The 12,828-nt window shown below is 45.0% G+C and overlaps 1 protein-coding gene across 5 annotated transcripts; it reads left to right on the plus strand.

Moving 5' to 3' along the window:
• Window positions 1-4,401: 4,401 nt before the first annotated feature.
• LOC109753916 (cyclin-dependent kinase G-1) lies at window positions 4,402-11,418 on the plus strand. 5 transcript variants are annotated; one of them, XR_012187802.1, is made up of 11 exons: window positions 4,402-6,115; window positions 6,207-6,335; window positions 6,440-6,575; window positions 6,664-6,752; window positions 6,835-6,946; window positions 7,027-7,133; window positions 7,235-7,552; window positions 7,633-7,717; window positions 7,832-7,908; window positions 8,875-9,054; window positions 9,299-11,418. XR_012187802.1 is itself a non-coding variant. In XM_020312836.4 (7 exons), exons 1-7 carry the CDS (start codon window positions 4,755-4,757, stop codon window positions 7,326-7,328), a joined length of 2,028 nt encoding a protein of 675 aa, XP_020168425.1. In that variant the 5' UTR covers window positions 4,402-4,754; the 3' UTR covers window positions 7,329-7,780. The 5 variants fall into 5 exon arrangements, 1 of the variants encoding a protein (XP_020168425.1); XR_006665398.2 differs by lacking the exon at window positions 8,875-9,054; XR_006665395.2 differs by lacking the exon at window positions 8,875-9,054 and having other exon boundaries at window positions 7,235-7,717.
• The last annotated feature ends 1,410 nt before the right edge of the window (window positions 11,419-12,828 follow it).

Genomic DNA, 12,828 nt, shown 5'->3' on the forward strand with positions numbered 1-12,828 from the left:
GGCAAGTAACATACCGATGACAAAGGGAACAACGTATGTTGTTATGCGGTCTGACCGATAAAGATCTTCGTAGAATATGTGGGAACCAATATGAGCATCCAGGTTCCGCTATTGGTTATTGACCGGAGAGGTGTCTCGGTCATGTCTACATAGTTCTCGAACCCGTAGGGTCCGCACGCTTAACGTTACGATGACAGTTATATTATGAGTTTATATGTTTTGATGTACCGAAGGTTGTTCGGAGTCCCGTATGTGATCACGGACATGACGAGGAGTCTCGAAATGGTCGAGACATAAAGATTGATATATTGGAAGCCTATGTTTGGACATCGGAAGTGTTCCGGGTGAAATCGGGATTTTTCCGGAGTACCGGGAGGTTACCGGAACCCCCCGGTAACTTAATGGGCCTTATTGGGCCTAGGTGGAAGAGAGGAGAGGAGGCTAGGGCAGGGCCCCGCCCCCCTTCCCCCAGTCCGAATAGGACAAGGAGAGGGGGGCGGCGCCCCCCTTCCTTCCTCCCCTCCACCTCTTCCCCCTTTCACTCCTAGTCCAACATGGAAAGGGGGGGAGTCCTACTCCCGGTAGGAGTAGGACTCCTCCTGGCGCGCCTCTACCTCCTAGGCCGGCGGCCTCCCCCTTGCACCTTTATATACGGGGGCACCTCTAGACACACAATTGATCAACGATCTTTTAGTCGTGTGCGGTGCCCCCCTCCACCATATTACACCTCGATAATATCGTAGCGGAGCTTAGGCGAAGCCCTGCGTCGGTAGAACATCATCATCGTCACCACGCCGTCGTGCTGACGAAACTCTCCCTCAACACTCGGCTGAATCAGAGTTCGAGGGACGTCATCGAGCTGAACGTGTGCTGAACTCAGAGGTGTCGTGCGTTCGGTACTTGATCGGTCGGATCGTGAAGAAGTACGACTACATCAACCGCGTTGTGTTAACGCTTCCGCTTTTGGTCTACGAGGGTACGTGGACAACACTCTCCCCTCTCGTTGCTATTCATCACCATGATCTTGCGTGTGCGTAGAATTTTTTTGAAATTACTACGTTGCCCAACAGAAGGCTCTAAGCTTTGATAATTGGGGAGCGTAGTTGGCCCTTTCTCTTGCCGTCAACCTTTGAGGAAAAGGATGTGTGTTGCTAAGGCGTTCTGGGCGGTAACCCGGCAGGGGGTTTTCATCAGATGGAGATGTATCCATGCAGTAAAACCAAGTCTGGTTCCACTCTTTGGGGTGACTGTGGAGTTTGGGATGAGGGAAGGTGACTTCCTTCCTTTTCTGAACCGCCATTCCGCCCAATTCCGTGTTGGGTCCATCTGAGAACTCTGTGCGACGGTTTAAGTGAAAAAAATCCCTAAACTGTTCGACTGAAGGTTCCTCTTGCAGATAAACCTCACAAAAGACTTGGAAGTGGCAGATGTCGGTTACAGAATTGGGACCGATGTCTTGAGGGCGCAGTTGAAAACTAGCCAGTACATCCCGGAAATTTTTTGAACCGGGAGGGCTAAAACCTCGTCCGAGATGATCAGCGAACACGACTACCTCTCCATCCTTGGGTGTAGGAGCATTTTCCGGGCCAGGGACCCTCCAGTGGATAACATCTTTCTTGGCTAAAGTGCCCGTTTTAACAAGGTTGTTTAACTGCTCCTCGGTTACTCGGTTACTCGAGAGGGAGCCCAATTGCATTCATAGACTTGCTTGGCCATGACAAGGGAAATCTGAAATATGATTATGGCCGGTTTAAGATTTACAGTGGACAACTATACAACGATATGAGGATACAAGCATATTGATAAACCGGATTGGGTTATCCGTAAACCGGAGTCTGACGATGGAAACAGTATAATACATTGGCGGTTCAACAGGGGACTAATGGTATCTACTGGGTCATCATTTTGTATATGAGGTTAAACCGTCCAATCTGGTGTTAAAGATGTATAAGTGAAGTGAAAAACAGGTTTCACATCTTGCTATGGTAATTTCAGATCTAGCGTGCGTTGGAAAAACAAAATATATTCTGACCTAATTTCCAGCGTACTAAAAGTTCACCAAGTTGAGATGAGTTGGATATCAAACAGGTGCTAAAACTATTACCACGCGAGATCTATGTGGTTTTTGGATCTAATCCATGGATATAAATAAGGAAAAATAAGGGCGGCGATGAACACTGATGAACGACAGAAACCCTAAGTACAGATCTATGGTAAGAGAAAGGGGAGACCCACGGAGGCTGTTGAGCAGCGGCGGCGTGCGGAGGAGCTCTGGTACGTTCAGGTCGATGCAGCGGCCAAGGTTGGTGCAGCAGTCGAAGGTTGACGGCGGCGGCCGAGGTCGAAGGTTCGGGCGTCGCGAGGATGACGATGAAGAGAAGAGGCACGAGGGGGAAAATGGAAAGACCCCCTGGCCCTATTTATAAGGGAGATAAACGACAGGCGCGAAAATCGAGGAGCCGAATTTTTGGATATGAGGCGGAGCTGTCGCCTCGATTGTCGGAAGCTCATTAATGAAGGTGGGTTATACACAGTTTTAAATAGCAGGTGACGTCACAGCGGTTTACCATGATCCTAGAAGATGATGTCACGGCGGTTTACAAGATTATGTGAAGATGTTGAAGAAGAAATTTTCGTAATACTGAGGATTGACATGAACCAGTTCAAATCAATCTGGGGCCTAATGTTGGGGATATTACCATTGGGCGTAAACCGGCCAGGAGAGGCCGGGTTAACCCCATAAGTAGTTCATCTGTATCTGAAGCCCATGAAGACAGACGGTGACGCTTTATGAAGGCCCAGGGCCCAAAGCCGGTTTAAGACCCGTAGACATAAACCGGCATTGATATGTAAACTTGTATTGTAAGGTAGAAGTAGCAGAGACCGAGCCGGACACGATTATGAGCCGGCCTCGGGATTCTGTAAACCGACGGGCGTCAACCCATGTATATAAGGGGACGACCCGGCGGCGGTTCGAGGACAACAGACAACAACTCGAGACTCAGGCAAAGCGTATTCGCTCCCTGGTCATCGAAACCCCATCAATTCCATCACAACTAGACGTAGGCTTTTACCTTCATCGTAAGGGGCCGAACTAGTATAAACTCTCTTGCGTCCCTTGTCCGCTTTAACCCCTTTAAGCTAACCCGTAGCGATGGCTCCATGACTAAGTCCTTTCTCTAGGACATCTGCCGTGACAAAACCACGACAACGGGCATGAAGGGCGCTCGGGCGTCTTGACTTTAGGTCTCGTCGAGATCGAAGGCATCCGCGCCCGCACGACGTGTGAAGGCAGCGGCTCCTGCACCGCCTTCGAAGATGATGTTCTCGATGATGAAACGGTTGGTCGTCTCGTTGTCATCGGTGGCTGGCATTCTGTCGAATAGGTTGCGGGCGTCGGGATGCATGTCGACTGGTATCTCCCACGGGCGTTTCCTTGCTCCTCCGGAGGATGATCCACTGACCAGCGGTGTGGCGTTGAGGTCGATGCCATGAGCGCAGGCGCGGGTGTGGACGGCGCCAGCACGATCACCTCCGGCGAGCATTCCCCGGAGAAGCGAGAGGCTTGCGGATAGACATTGAAGCTGGGAATCAGCCGCGTGGCAGACGGGCGTGGCGACTCTGGCAGTCCCACCCGAGGAAAAGCCGACGAGCCCGTGTTGGACAGGGCTTAACCCTAGGTAGAGCAGGGCCTCCCTCGTTGCCACGGTGACTCGGGCATTGGTTTCCTCCTGCTGTGCGGCGGCGGAGAGGGCGACGGCGGCGATTTCGAGCTTGCGGTCCTGGGCGTGCCTTCGACCCTTCCTCTTGGCCGACTGGATGGCCCGCTGCTCGGGCGTCAACTGCTTCTTGGGCGGTGCCGCAGTCTTGCAGGGCGCGCGGGGCTTGTCTTTGGCGGAGGCAACAGAGGTGAGGCCGGAGGAGGCGAGGTCGGCGCGACGTCAAGGGTCGGCACGTCGTCCATGGCGAGTGACCGGGAGCGCGAGCTCTCGGGAGTTTTTTTTGGGAAAGTAAGGAGAAATGATGGTGTGTGTTGCCGATTGGCGGGCCAGGGGAGGAGTAGGCGGACGTCGCACGCGTTCGTTTCGTGTTCACGCCGACGCCAATGAGGCCTAAATTTGAGTCAGGAATTGGTCGGCAGGCGAACAAAAAACGGACACGCATTCGTTCGGGTGTGCGTTGGACCGACTTTTTTATCAGTTTTGATCCAAACAAACACGCGCGGACGAAAGAGCCGGCGTGTTGGACGTGGGCGGACGAAATTGGTCCGCGGAGTTGCTGCTCTCTCAATTTTTTAGCCTACGGTTCATCTGTCCTACCGCTGATTCACCGTCCTCTGACAATCCGGACCCAACCTGCCATCGGCTGAAACGCGCCGCATCCGCGTCCGACGCGAACTCTGAAGATACCGCTCAAACAGGACAGCACGATAGGCGACGCCGGACGCAGCTTCCTCTTCTTTTCTTCGCGTCGCCCTCCAACCCCACCCACCGCCGCCGCCACCCAGCACCACAAACCCGCACGATCCCTCTCCGCGTCCTTGGTCGCCGACTTCCGATAAGCTTCGACGCCGCGCACGCACGAGCTAGCGCAAAGCTCCAGCATATCATCCCCAATTTCGGAAGTCCGATCCCCGGTTCGATCCAGAACACCCTTTTTTTCTAGGGTTTGGTTTTGGCCGTGGATCTAGGGTTTGGTGAGCCAATTTTCCCTCGATTCCCTTCGATTGCTGGGATTTGTTGTGCCTGCGCATCATGGCCGCGGGGCGCCACGGAGGATACAGTGGTTACGAGGTGTCGAAGGAGCGGGAGTTCGATCCGGAGGCTTCTAGAAGGGGCAAGGATTACCATCACCGCAACCCTAGCCGCCACCGCGACTCAGATCGTCGTCGTGATGGCGGCCGGAGCAGGGACCGGGAGACGTCAAATGGGCACACCCGCCACCGGTCGCCACATCTGCCACCGAAGAGCCGACCGTCAGGGAGGAGGGAGGAGAGGGAGCCCGGCGAGGTTTCAAGCGGAAGTGGCTCGGAAGAGTCTCGTGGGCGGCCGCTCAAGGCAAGGGAACCTGGTGTGAATGGTGTTGTTGGGGTCAGCAGGGAGGGCGGGGTGCCGTCCCCAAGTAAGAAGCGAAAATACTCGCCGGTTATTTTGGATAGGAATGCTTCAAAGCCTCGCGTCCAAGATGTTGGCAACCCGAGCATGAAAGAGGTAGGCACTGTGGTTGCCAACCTCCCAGATGTTGGCAACCTGAGCAGCATTGATTTGGATGCGTCGGTTGATGTACAAAATGTTGAAAGATTACAGGAGCACGACAATGATAGGGTTATTATGGAGGAGGATGAGGAGGAGGATGCTTATCCAACAATGATAAACATTAGGACTTCACGATGGGCAGATGCTGATGACAAGGAAGAAATTGCGTCAAAGAAGAAAAGCGTGTCACCAGAACAAGGGTCCGTGAAAAAGGTTACAAGCCCAGAGCTTGGAAAGTTGATGGTGGATAAAGACTCAAACTCCTCAGTGTCTTCTGACTCTGGCGTAGTACAGTTTAGTGCAAACAGGGATCTTGAAGTAGATAAGGGTGACTACATGGATATCGAGAAGGATGCTGGGGATGATTCTTCTGCTCTTTGTGGGATGCGCACTGATTCTGAGAGTCATCGGTGTAGCTCTAGAACCCCAGAGCCCGCAGGGTCGCCGCATAGGTGCATTAACATGCTTCAGGGTTGTAGGGGTGTTGACGAGTTTGAGAGGCTCAACACAATTAATGAGGGTACATACGGTATTGTATCTAGGGCAAAGGATAAGAAAACTGGTGAGATTGTTGCATTGAAGAAGGTAAAGATGGAGAATGAACGGGAAGGTTTCCCACTGACTTCTCTCAGGGAAATAAATATCCTGCTATCGTTCCATCACCCTTCGATTGTGGATGTCAAGGAAATAGTCGTTGGGAGTGGTGACAGCACCTATATGGTGATGGAGTACATGGAGCACGATCTCAAGGCTGTCATGGAGACCATGAAACAACCATATAGTCAAAGCGAGGTCAAATGTTTGATGCTTCAGCTGCTAGAAGGTGTGAAGTATCTTCATGACAATTGGGTGATTCACAGGTAATGACCAACTATTGATTTTTCTTCAACCTTTATGCATGTTTCTTAATAGGTTTTATTTTTCTGTCTAATGATCTGTGTTGTTTGATAGGGATCTCAAGACGTCTAATATTCTCTTGAATAACCGCGGTGACTTGAAAATATGTGATTTTGGGCTCTCTCGTCAATATGGCAGCCCACTAAAGCCTTACACTCAATTGGTTGTGACTTTGTGGTACAGGTAAGTCATTAGCCAGCATCAATGTTTTCAAATGTTGTGCTGTTATATTATTATTTAACCACTTACCAATCACAGCCTCACTGTCTGATGCTTTATCGTTGCAGGGCTCCAGAACTACTGTTAGGTGCAAAGGAATATTCCACTGCTATTGATATGTGGTCGTTGGGTTGTATTATGGCAGAACTCCTTTCAAAAAAGCCACTGTTTGATGGGAAACGTGACATCGACCAACTTAGTAAGGTATCTGGTTTGATCTATAATTTCTATTTGTTCATTGTAAGTTTGTAACTAGATCAATAAAATCTCATGTGAGTAACTTCGACTGCAGATATTTAGAATGCTTGGTACACCTAACGAGGACATATGGCCTGGTTATTCTAAATTACCGGGCGCCAGGGCCAAATTTGCCAAACAACCGTAAGTGGTTAACCACTTATTGTAGCTGTGTTTTGTGCATGCTAGGTTTGTATCAAAATCTAACCTTCAATTCTCTCCTCAGGTACAATAGATTAAGGGAAAAGTTTCCAGCTGTATCTTTCACTTGTGGGCTGACCCTGTCAGAGGCTGGATTTGACCTGCTAAACAGAATGCTGACGTATGACCCTGAAACGGTAATATATGCCCTATAGAGAACTAGCTGATTCTCCCCTCACTTTTTACCTGTCTGAACATATTTGTCTTCTTCTTACAGCGCATATCAGCAGAGGATGCGTTGAACCATGAATGGTTCTGTGAAGTACCATTGCCTCAGTCAAGGGATTCTATGCCAACATTTCATTCCCTTAATGAACAAGACAGGTACTGGCATTTTTTCGTATAAGCTTTAACCTATCAGCATAGTATGATTTTTTTTTCTGCGTAGTATGGTTCAATTAATGTTTCATTCTTCAAACATGTAGGCGCATGATGAAACGTATGAAGAGCCCTGATCCTCTGGAGGAGCAACGAATGAAAGAACTGGGGAGCATACACGACCGTGGAATTTTTGGCTGAGCCCTGATCTTTTGGTTTGCTGCAGATGCCAATTTTCAACATGAACCTCTGGAAGTGCACGTGTTCCAAGGTCAGACGTCCACTGGATATATGAAGTACATCGTCTTCTTGGTGTCTGGCGAGTGGCGACAGTTGGTGGCCTTCTTTAGCAGGCATGGATGCATAATCAGAAGGGGATAAGATTTCTCCTTATATTCCGTGCTAGGCACTATTTCATTTACAGGGTTAGCTCTTCCCCAACTTCTGGTCACAATGAACTCTTACTTTACTTTTGGTCACAATCTAATCCACTGTGCATTGTAAGGTGTGCAAATATCTCATACAGCTACATCGTATGGTCTGGCCTATTCACAGCTATTGGGTACACCAGTTTCACATACCGATCTTCTGTATGTAAAGTACTATAAAGTGTATTCCTTGTAAACAACAATCAATGAGATCTTCTCACTTCATTTTTCCTTGTTAAGCACATTTTATTTTGATCTTTGCATTTTCTCTGCAAGAGATGAATGAAGCGAAGAAGGGGAGTACCTTTTGCTTTTTCGCGAGGAAACTGATGCATAGTAATGCAAATTGTAAGGTAATATGCTGAGGAATTAGTTTCCCACTGATGTGTTATCGTGCTATATAAATGCGACATATTTACCATTTTTTATCTCTGTGTTTGTGGATGTTCTGTGTGAATGGTCTTGTAAGCTCAGGTGAGCTTTGGCGTTGTTTGGAAATATCTAAAATTGTACTCCCTCTGTAAACTAATATAAGAGCGTTTAGATCACTATTTTAGTATTCTAAACGCTCTTATATTAGTTTACGAAGGGAGTACATACATATTTTATGGCTTATTCTGCTTGATATGTTCATGTTTTCTGTTAATGTACTATGTGAAATTCTAACTTACATAATGAATGCAAACTAAAAAGGAGAAATTAATACTTATGAACTTCTTTTGTGCAGTCAATGCAACTTTCGTCGTAAGAGCACAACTAATGTCGTCTTAAAAACACAACTAATTTTATATTGCGAAATGGAGACCTTCATTTCTGTTATTGTTTGCTGTCCTGAAAACAGGAATTTGAGAGCAAAGGTTGGAAATTGACTTCCCATGACCTTTGTTCTCCCAAATCTAGACGCTATTTTGTTCTGCTTTTATTATTTTCAGGATTTTGTTCTTGTTTCGCCTATCTTGCCTGATGGATAAAAAGCCTTTCTTGCATTGTTGAATGATACTATGTTTTTCACCTAGGCTTTCATTTTGTGTTGATTACGTTCTGGGAATCGACACGTTCTACAAAATGTAAATGATTTTCAACAACCGACCTAAATTTGTGAAAAAACATCAGTGGCCAATTTTTTAGAAGTTTGACTAAAATGCTATCCTTTTGTGAACTGGATGGAGCACTATTTAGTGAAATTTGTAAAATGTTTTTGGTTCTTAGGTACTGGTTTGCCCTTCATGAAAAGTTTATGCACTCTTACTCATATGCCATTCTTTTAAGTATTATTATTTATAAGCCATAGTTTCTAACCCTCTCCCTTAAATACCCAGCAATCTGTTAGGACCACCCTTGTATATAAAAGGGTTATCCCTCACAAATTCCTTGATGGCATGCAAGCAATAAGGCTGAAAACAATGACATGCAAGGGATTGGTTTTAAGAGTAGCATATACGGGAGTTCCTTATATGATAATATACTTGCATGCACTTCAGTATCATCCGTTTAATGAGGTAGTCAGTTTTCATTGTTTCAGTTTCAAGTCATTTGCTATGTGCAGGACATCTGATGATAGAAAAGCTAGTCTGATTGGTGTCCATGATTGAATGCTTGTTTGTACATAGCATATCTTCCTGTGAAATCAGTTAATCCAGTTCTCTTACTCAATTTTAACTTTGAACTATGAATTACTTGTATTGTGTAAGCTGCTTGGAGAGTTGATTGAACTCACTTAAGTGTTCTGTGACCCGTCTGCAGCTTAAGCTGTGGCTTTCAAGACAGGAAGCTCGAGTGCTGTCAGCTTACCTTGCTTAATTGACTTTCTTTGTGGAAGGTATCCAAGCTCTGTTACTCTTGTCAATCTTAGTTGGTCACTATACTATCCTATCTTGTTATGTTTTCTTGCTAGTAGTTTTCTTTGGTAACTGATTACCATTTCCTTGGTTGACAAATATATTATTTTTAAATATGTTCAGAGTTCAGGCGATCTCATCTTTAACTTAATATTGCTACATGATCCCTTGAAGAGTTGCCTGTTCTCTGGTTCTATATTTCCGAAGATGCACGCCATTGTCATGAAATGCTGCACTTTATAATTTGATAAAAAATTGTGGATTCCGTATGCTTTGCTTACTACAGGAAAACTGACAGGTGCTGGTAGAAACAAGACTAGTTTTCATTTAAATAAATCATGTTTAGTTTCCTTAATGTTGTGATAATTTACCTACGGATGCCTTGTAGTTATCAGTTCATTTTTATTTAATCCCTGTCAACCATGTGCCCCCACCCACCAGTGGACATGATGATTCTTTGTTGAACATTTGTTGGATAATTCCAGTAGTTAGTTATTTGCAGCGACCTATTAATTGCTCTCTCTCAAGTACTCCCTCCGTTCCAGAATATAAGGTGTATTGTTTTCCATGCAAGTCAACCATCTGAATGTTTGACCAAGATTATAGAATAAAATAACAACACATGCAATACCTAATAGATAAAATATGAAACTACTTTTCATGATGAATCAAATGATATAAATTTTGTATTGCGAATATTCATATATTTTTCTAAAAACTCAGTCAAACATGCACTCGTTTGACTTTTGGAAAAAACAGATACACCTTATATAAAGGAATGGAGGGAGTAGATAGTACCACCGGTGGAGAAGAGAGCCCTGTTTTTTTATAGATATGGCTCTTTTGTACTGAATTCCTTGCCCCACTTCTGAATGCAATGCTTATCAGTACTAAAAAAACCAGAACACAGACCCGTACATTTTGTTCTTTTGGCGAGGGGTATTCTGTTGTTGTGGTATTTGGATTATGTATACACAGTTTAGACATCTCTTCAAATTGCTACAAATCGGTAACTTATGTAGTGGTCAGAACTAACCTAGATAAGGGCGGAGTGAAACAAGTTTTAAGTGCAAATGAAGTGCTGGCTCTTGCCACTGTTGCGCCTAATCGGGCTGCTTGTTAGCTATTTCTGTCTTTGCTGCTTGCGACTTGGGCGGCATGCTGGCTTGTGCCGGTACAGACGGAGAAAGAAATAGGAGTGAGATTCAGCCAAGTGGGATGTTGATATGATGTTTATGTTCGCATCGAGACAGCTCTCTCTCAAGTAAATGGTACCAATGGTGGAGAAGAGAGCCCTGTTTTTATAGATATGACCTTTTGCATTGAAATTCCTTGCCCCACTTCTGAATGAAATGCTTATCAGTATTAAGCAAAATCAGAACACAGATCCATTTATTTTGTTCTTTCATCGAGTGGTATTTATAGAGTTCAGATCTGTCGAAATTTCTACAAAGATGGTAACTTATGTAGTGGCTCTTGCCACCGCTGCGCCTCATTGGGTGCAGCTCGTTAGCTATTTCTGTCTTTGCTGCCAGCGACTTGGGCGGCCTGCTGACTTGTGCAGGTACCGAAAGGGAAAAGGGAATATGAGTGAGATTCAGGCAAGTGAGATGTTGATGCGATGCTTGTGTTTGCATCGAGACAGAAACAAAGAAGCTCTATTGTGAGTGCTGGACCGAACTGTTTATGGGTTCTGACTTGCATATCCTTCATGAATTCCTAGAAGAAATCATGTACCAATCTATTATTTTCTATCCTTGTTTTCTACTCCCTCTGTTACAAAATAAGTGTCGTGGATTTAGTTCAAATTTGAACCATGTCAGTTATTTTGGAACAGAGTATTTGTATAAGTTGATTGTATTGTGTTAGTTTAGATAGAAGACTGTTAAGTCGTGTTCATAGTGGGCCATCTAAAAGTTGATGGTCTTAAACTTCTTTAGTGGCACTTCATCTTTAGTTATCAGTTACAGTGTGGTAAATATTTTACTGGACAGTTCATTGAAATATCTTTTCTTATTCCGTGAATGCAAGATCATTGTCAAAGGCATGCCTGTATTCCGTGAATGCAAGATCATTCTCAAAGGCATGCCGGTTTCCAGCGCATCCTCTTGGTCAGTTGTTGCAGACGAAATGCCTGCAGCAGAGCATTCTACTATGAACCTTATTGACCTTTTCAGAACAAATTAGCACATACATTTTGAATAGAAATGCTATCTAACATCGTTAACCATTTCTCTCTTTTGCTGTCGTTTAAGTCAAGGGTCAATTCTGCTGTAGCCTGAGTTTTTGAATGAAAGTGCTGAAATTTTGATCAAATAAGTTTGGCTTGGAAGCCTTGTAAAGCATGGGAAGGTCTGGTTCAGTATCTGATAATCTGCTCAGCTAGACACTTAAATATGTACTATCGAAACTGCCTCCTTTCACGCGAACATTTCAAATAGAAATGCTATCCAGCTTCGATAGGCATTTCTCTATTTTTGTTGTCGTTAGGTTCAAGGATCAATTGTGCTGTAGCCAGAGTTTTTAAATGAAGTGTTTAAAGGTTTTGATCAAAGTTTGGCTTGGAAGCCTTTTAAAGCATCGCTAAGGTCAGGTCCAGTATTTGATAATCTTGGACTATCGAGAACTGCCTCCATTCATGATGTATGTGCATTTGATTTTGACAGTAAATATCTTGATTCCTACTCAATAATTCAAGATATCACCTGAGCCTGCCCCCGATGCAATTTTTATTGCATGTTTTGCAGGTTCACGTTTGGGAATCAGAGTGTATTAATCATTATTCTGTGTGGATTATGGTTTGTTAGCAGTGTTAACATATGATCATGAATAGTAAGGTGGAGAAGTGCTCTTTTATTACTAGCTTTTATTGTATTTTTGGTTGCACCACCTGTGCATCTGCCAGATTGTCTCCAACTGGATTTGCCTGTCCTAACCCATCGTACACTAATGTCTGCATATGAAGGATAAAATCACCTCGGTAACTAAATATGAGACTTCTTTTTAGTTCAATTTGAACTGCAAAAACGTCTTATGTTTAGTTGCAGAGGTAGCATTAACTTGTACTCCAGTTTATTTTATGTATATGCCCTTCCTAACCCTGTGCACAGCAACAATGGAGTTTTTTTTTTTTTTTTGAACACTGGAAATACTATTGATCAACAACAACGTACATATACAAGTGTGCACTGGAGTACTTCAGTGAGCTTCGCTACATCTGCATTAAGGCAAGATATGTTGCCTGCACATAAACACATAAACCTGAAAGGAGAATTCTGGATTTTGAGTGCTAGCCTAGCTTGATGATGTGCTCGAAAATTATAGCTCCTGTTGACATGGTAGATCCTGGTAGCATCAAAAGTCGGAGAGGTTGTAATGTAAGCAAGTTGAGGCCTAAGTTGTCGCCAGAGTCGCGTTGTCCGTCAGAAAAGTAAC

The sequence above is a fragment of the Aegilops tauschii genome, chromosome 6 (assembly GCF_002575655.3).
Source record: "Aegilops tauschii subsp. strangulata cultivar AL8/78 chromosome 6, Aet v6.0, whole genome shotgun sequence".
In the NCBI taxonomy this organism is placed as follows: Eukaryota; Viridiplantae; Streptophyta; class Magnoliopsida; order Poales; family Poaceae; genus Aegilops; species Aegilops tauschii.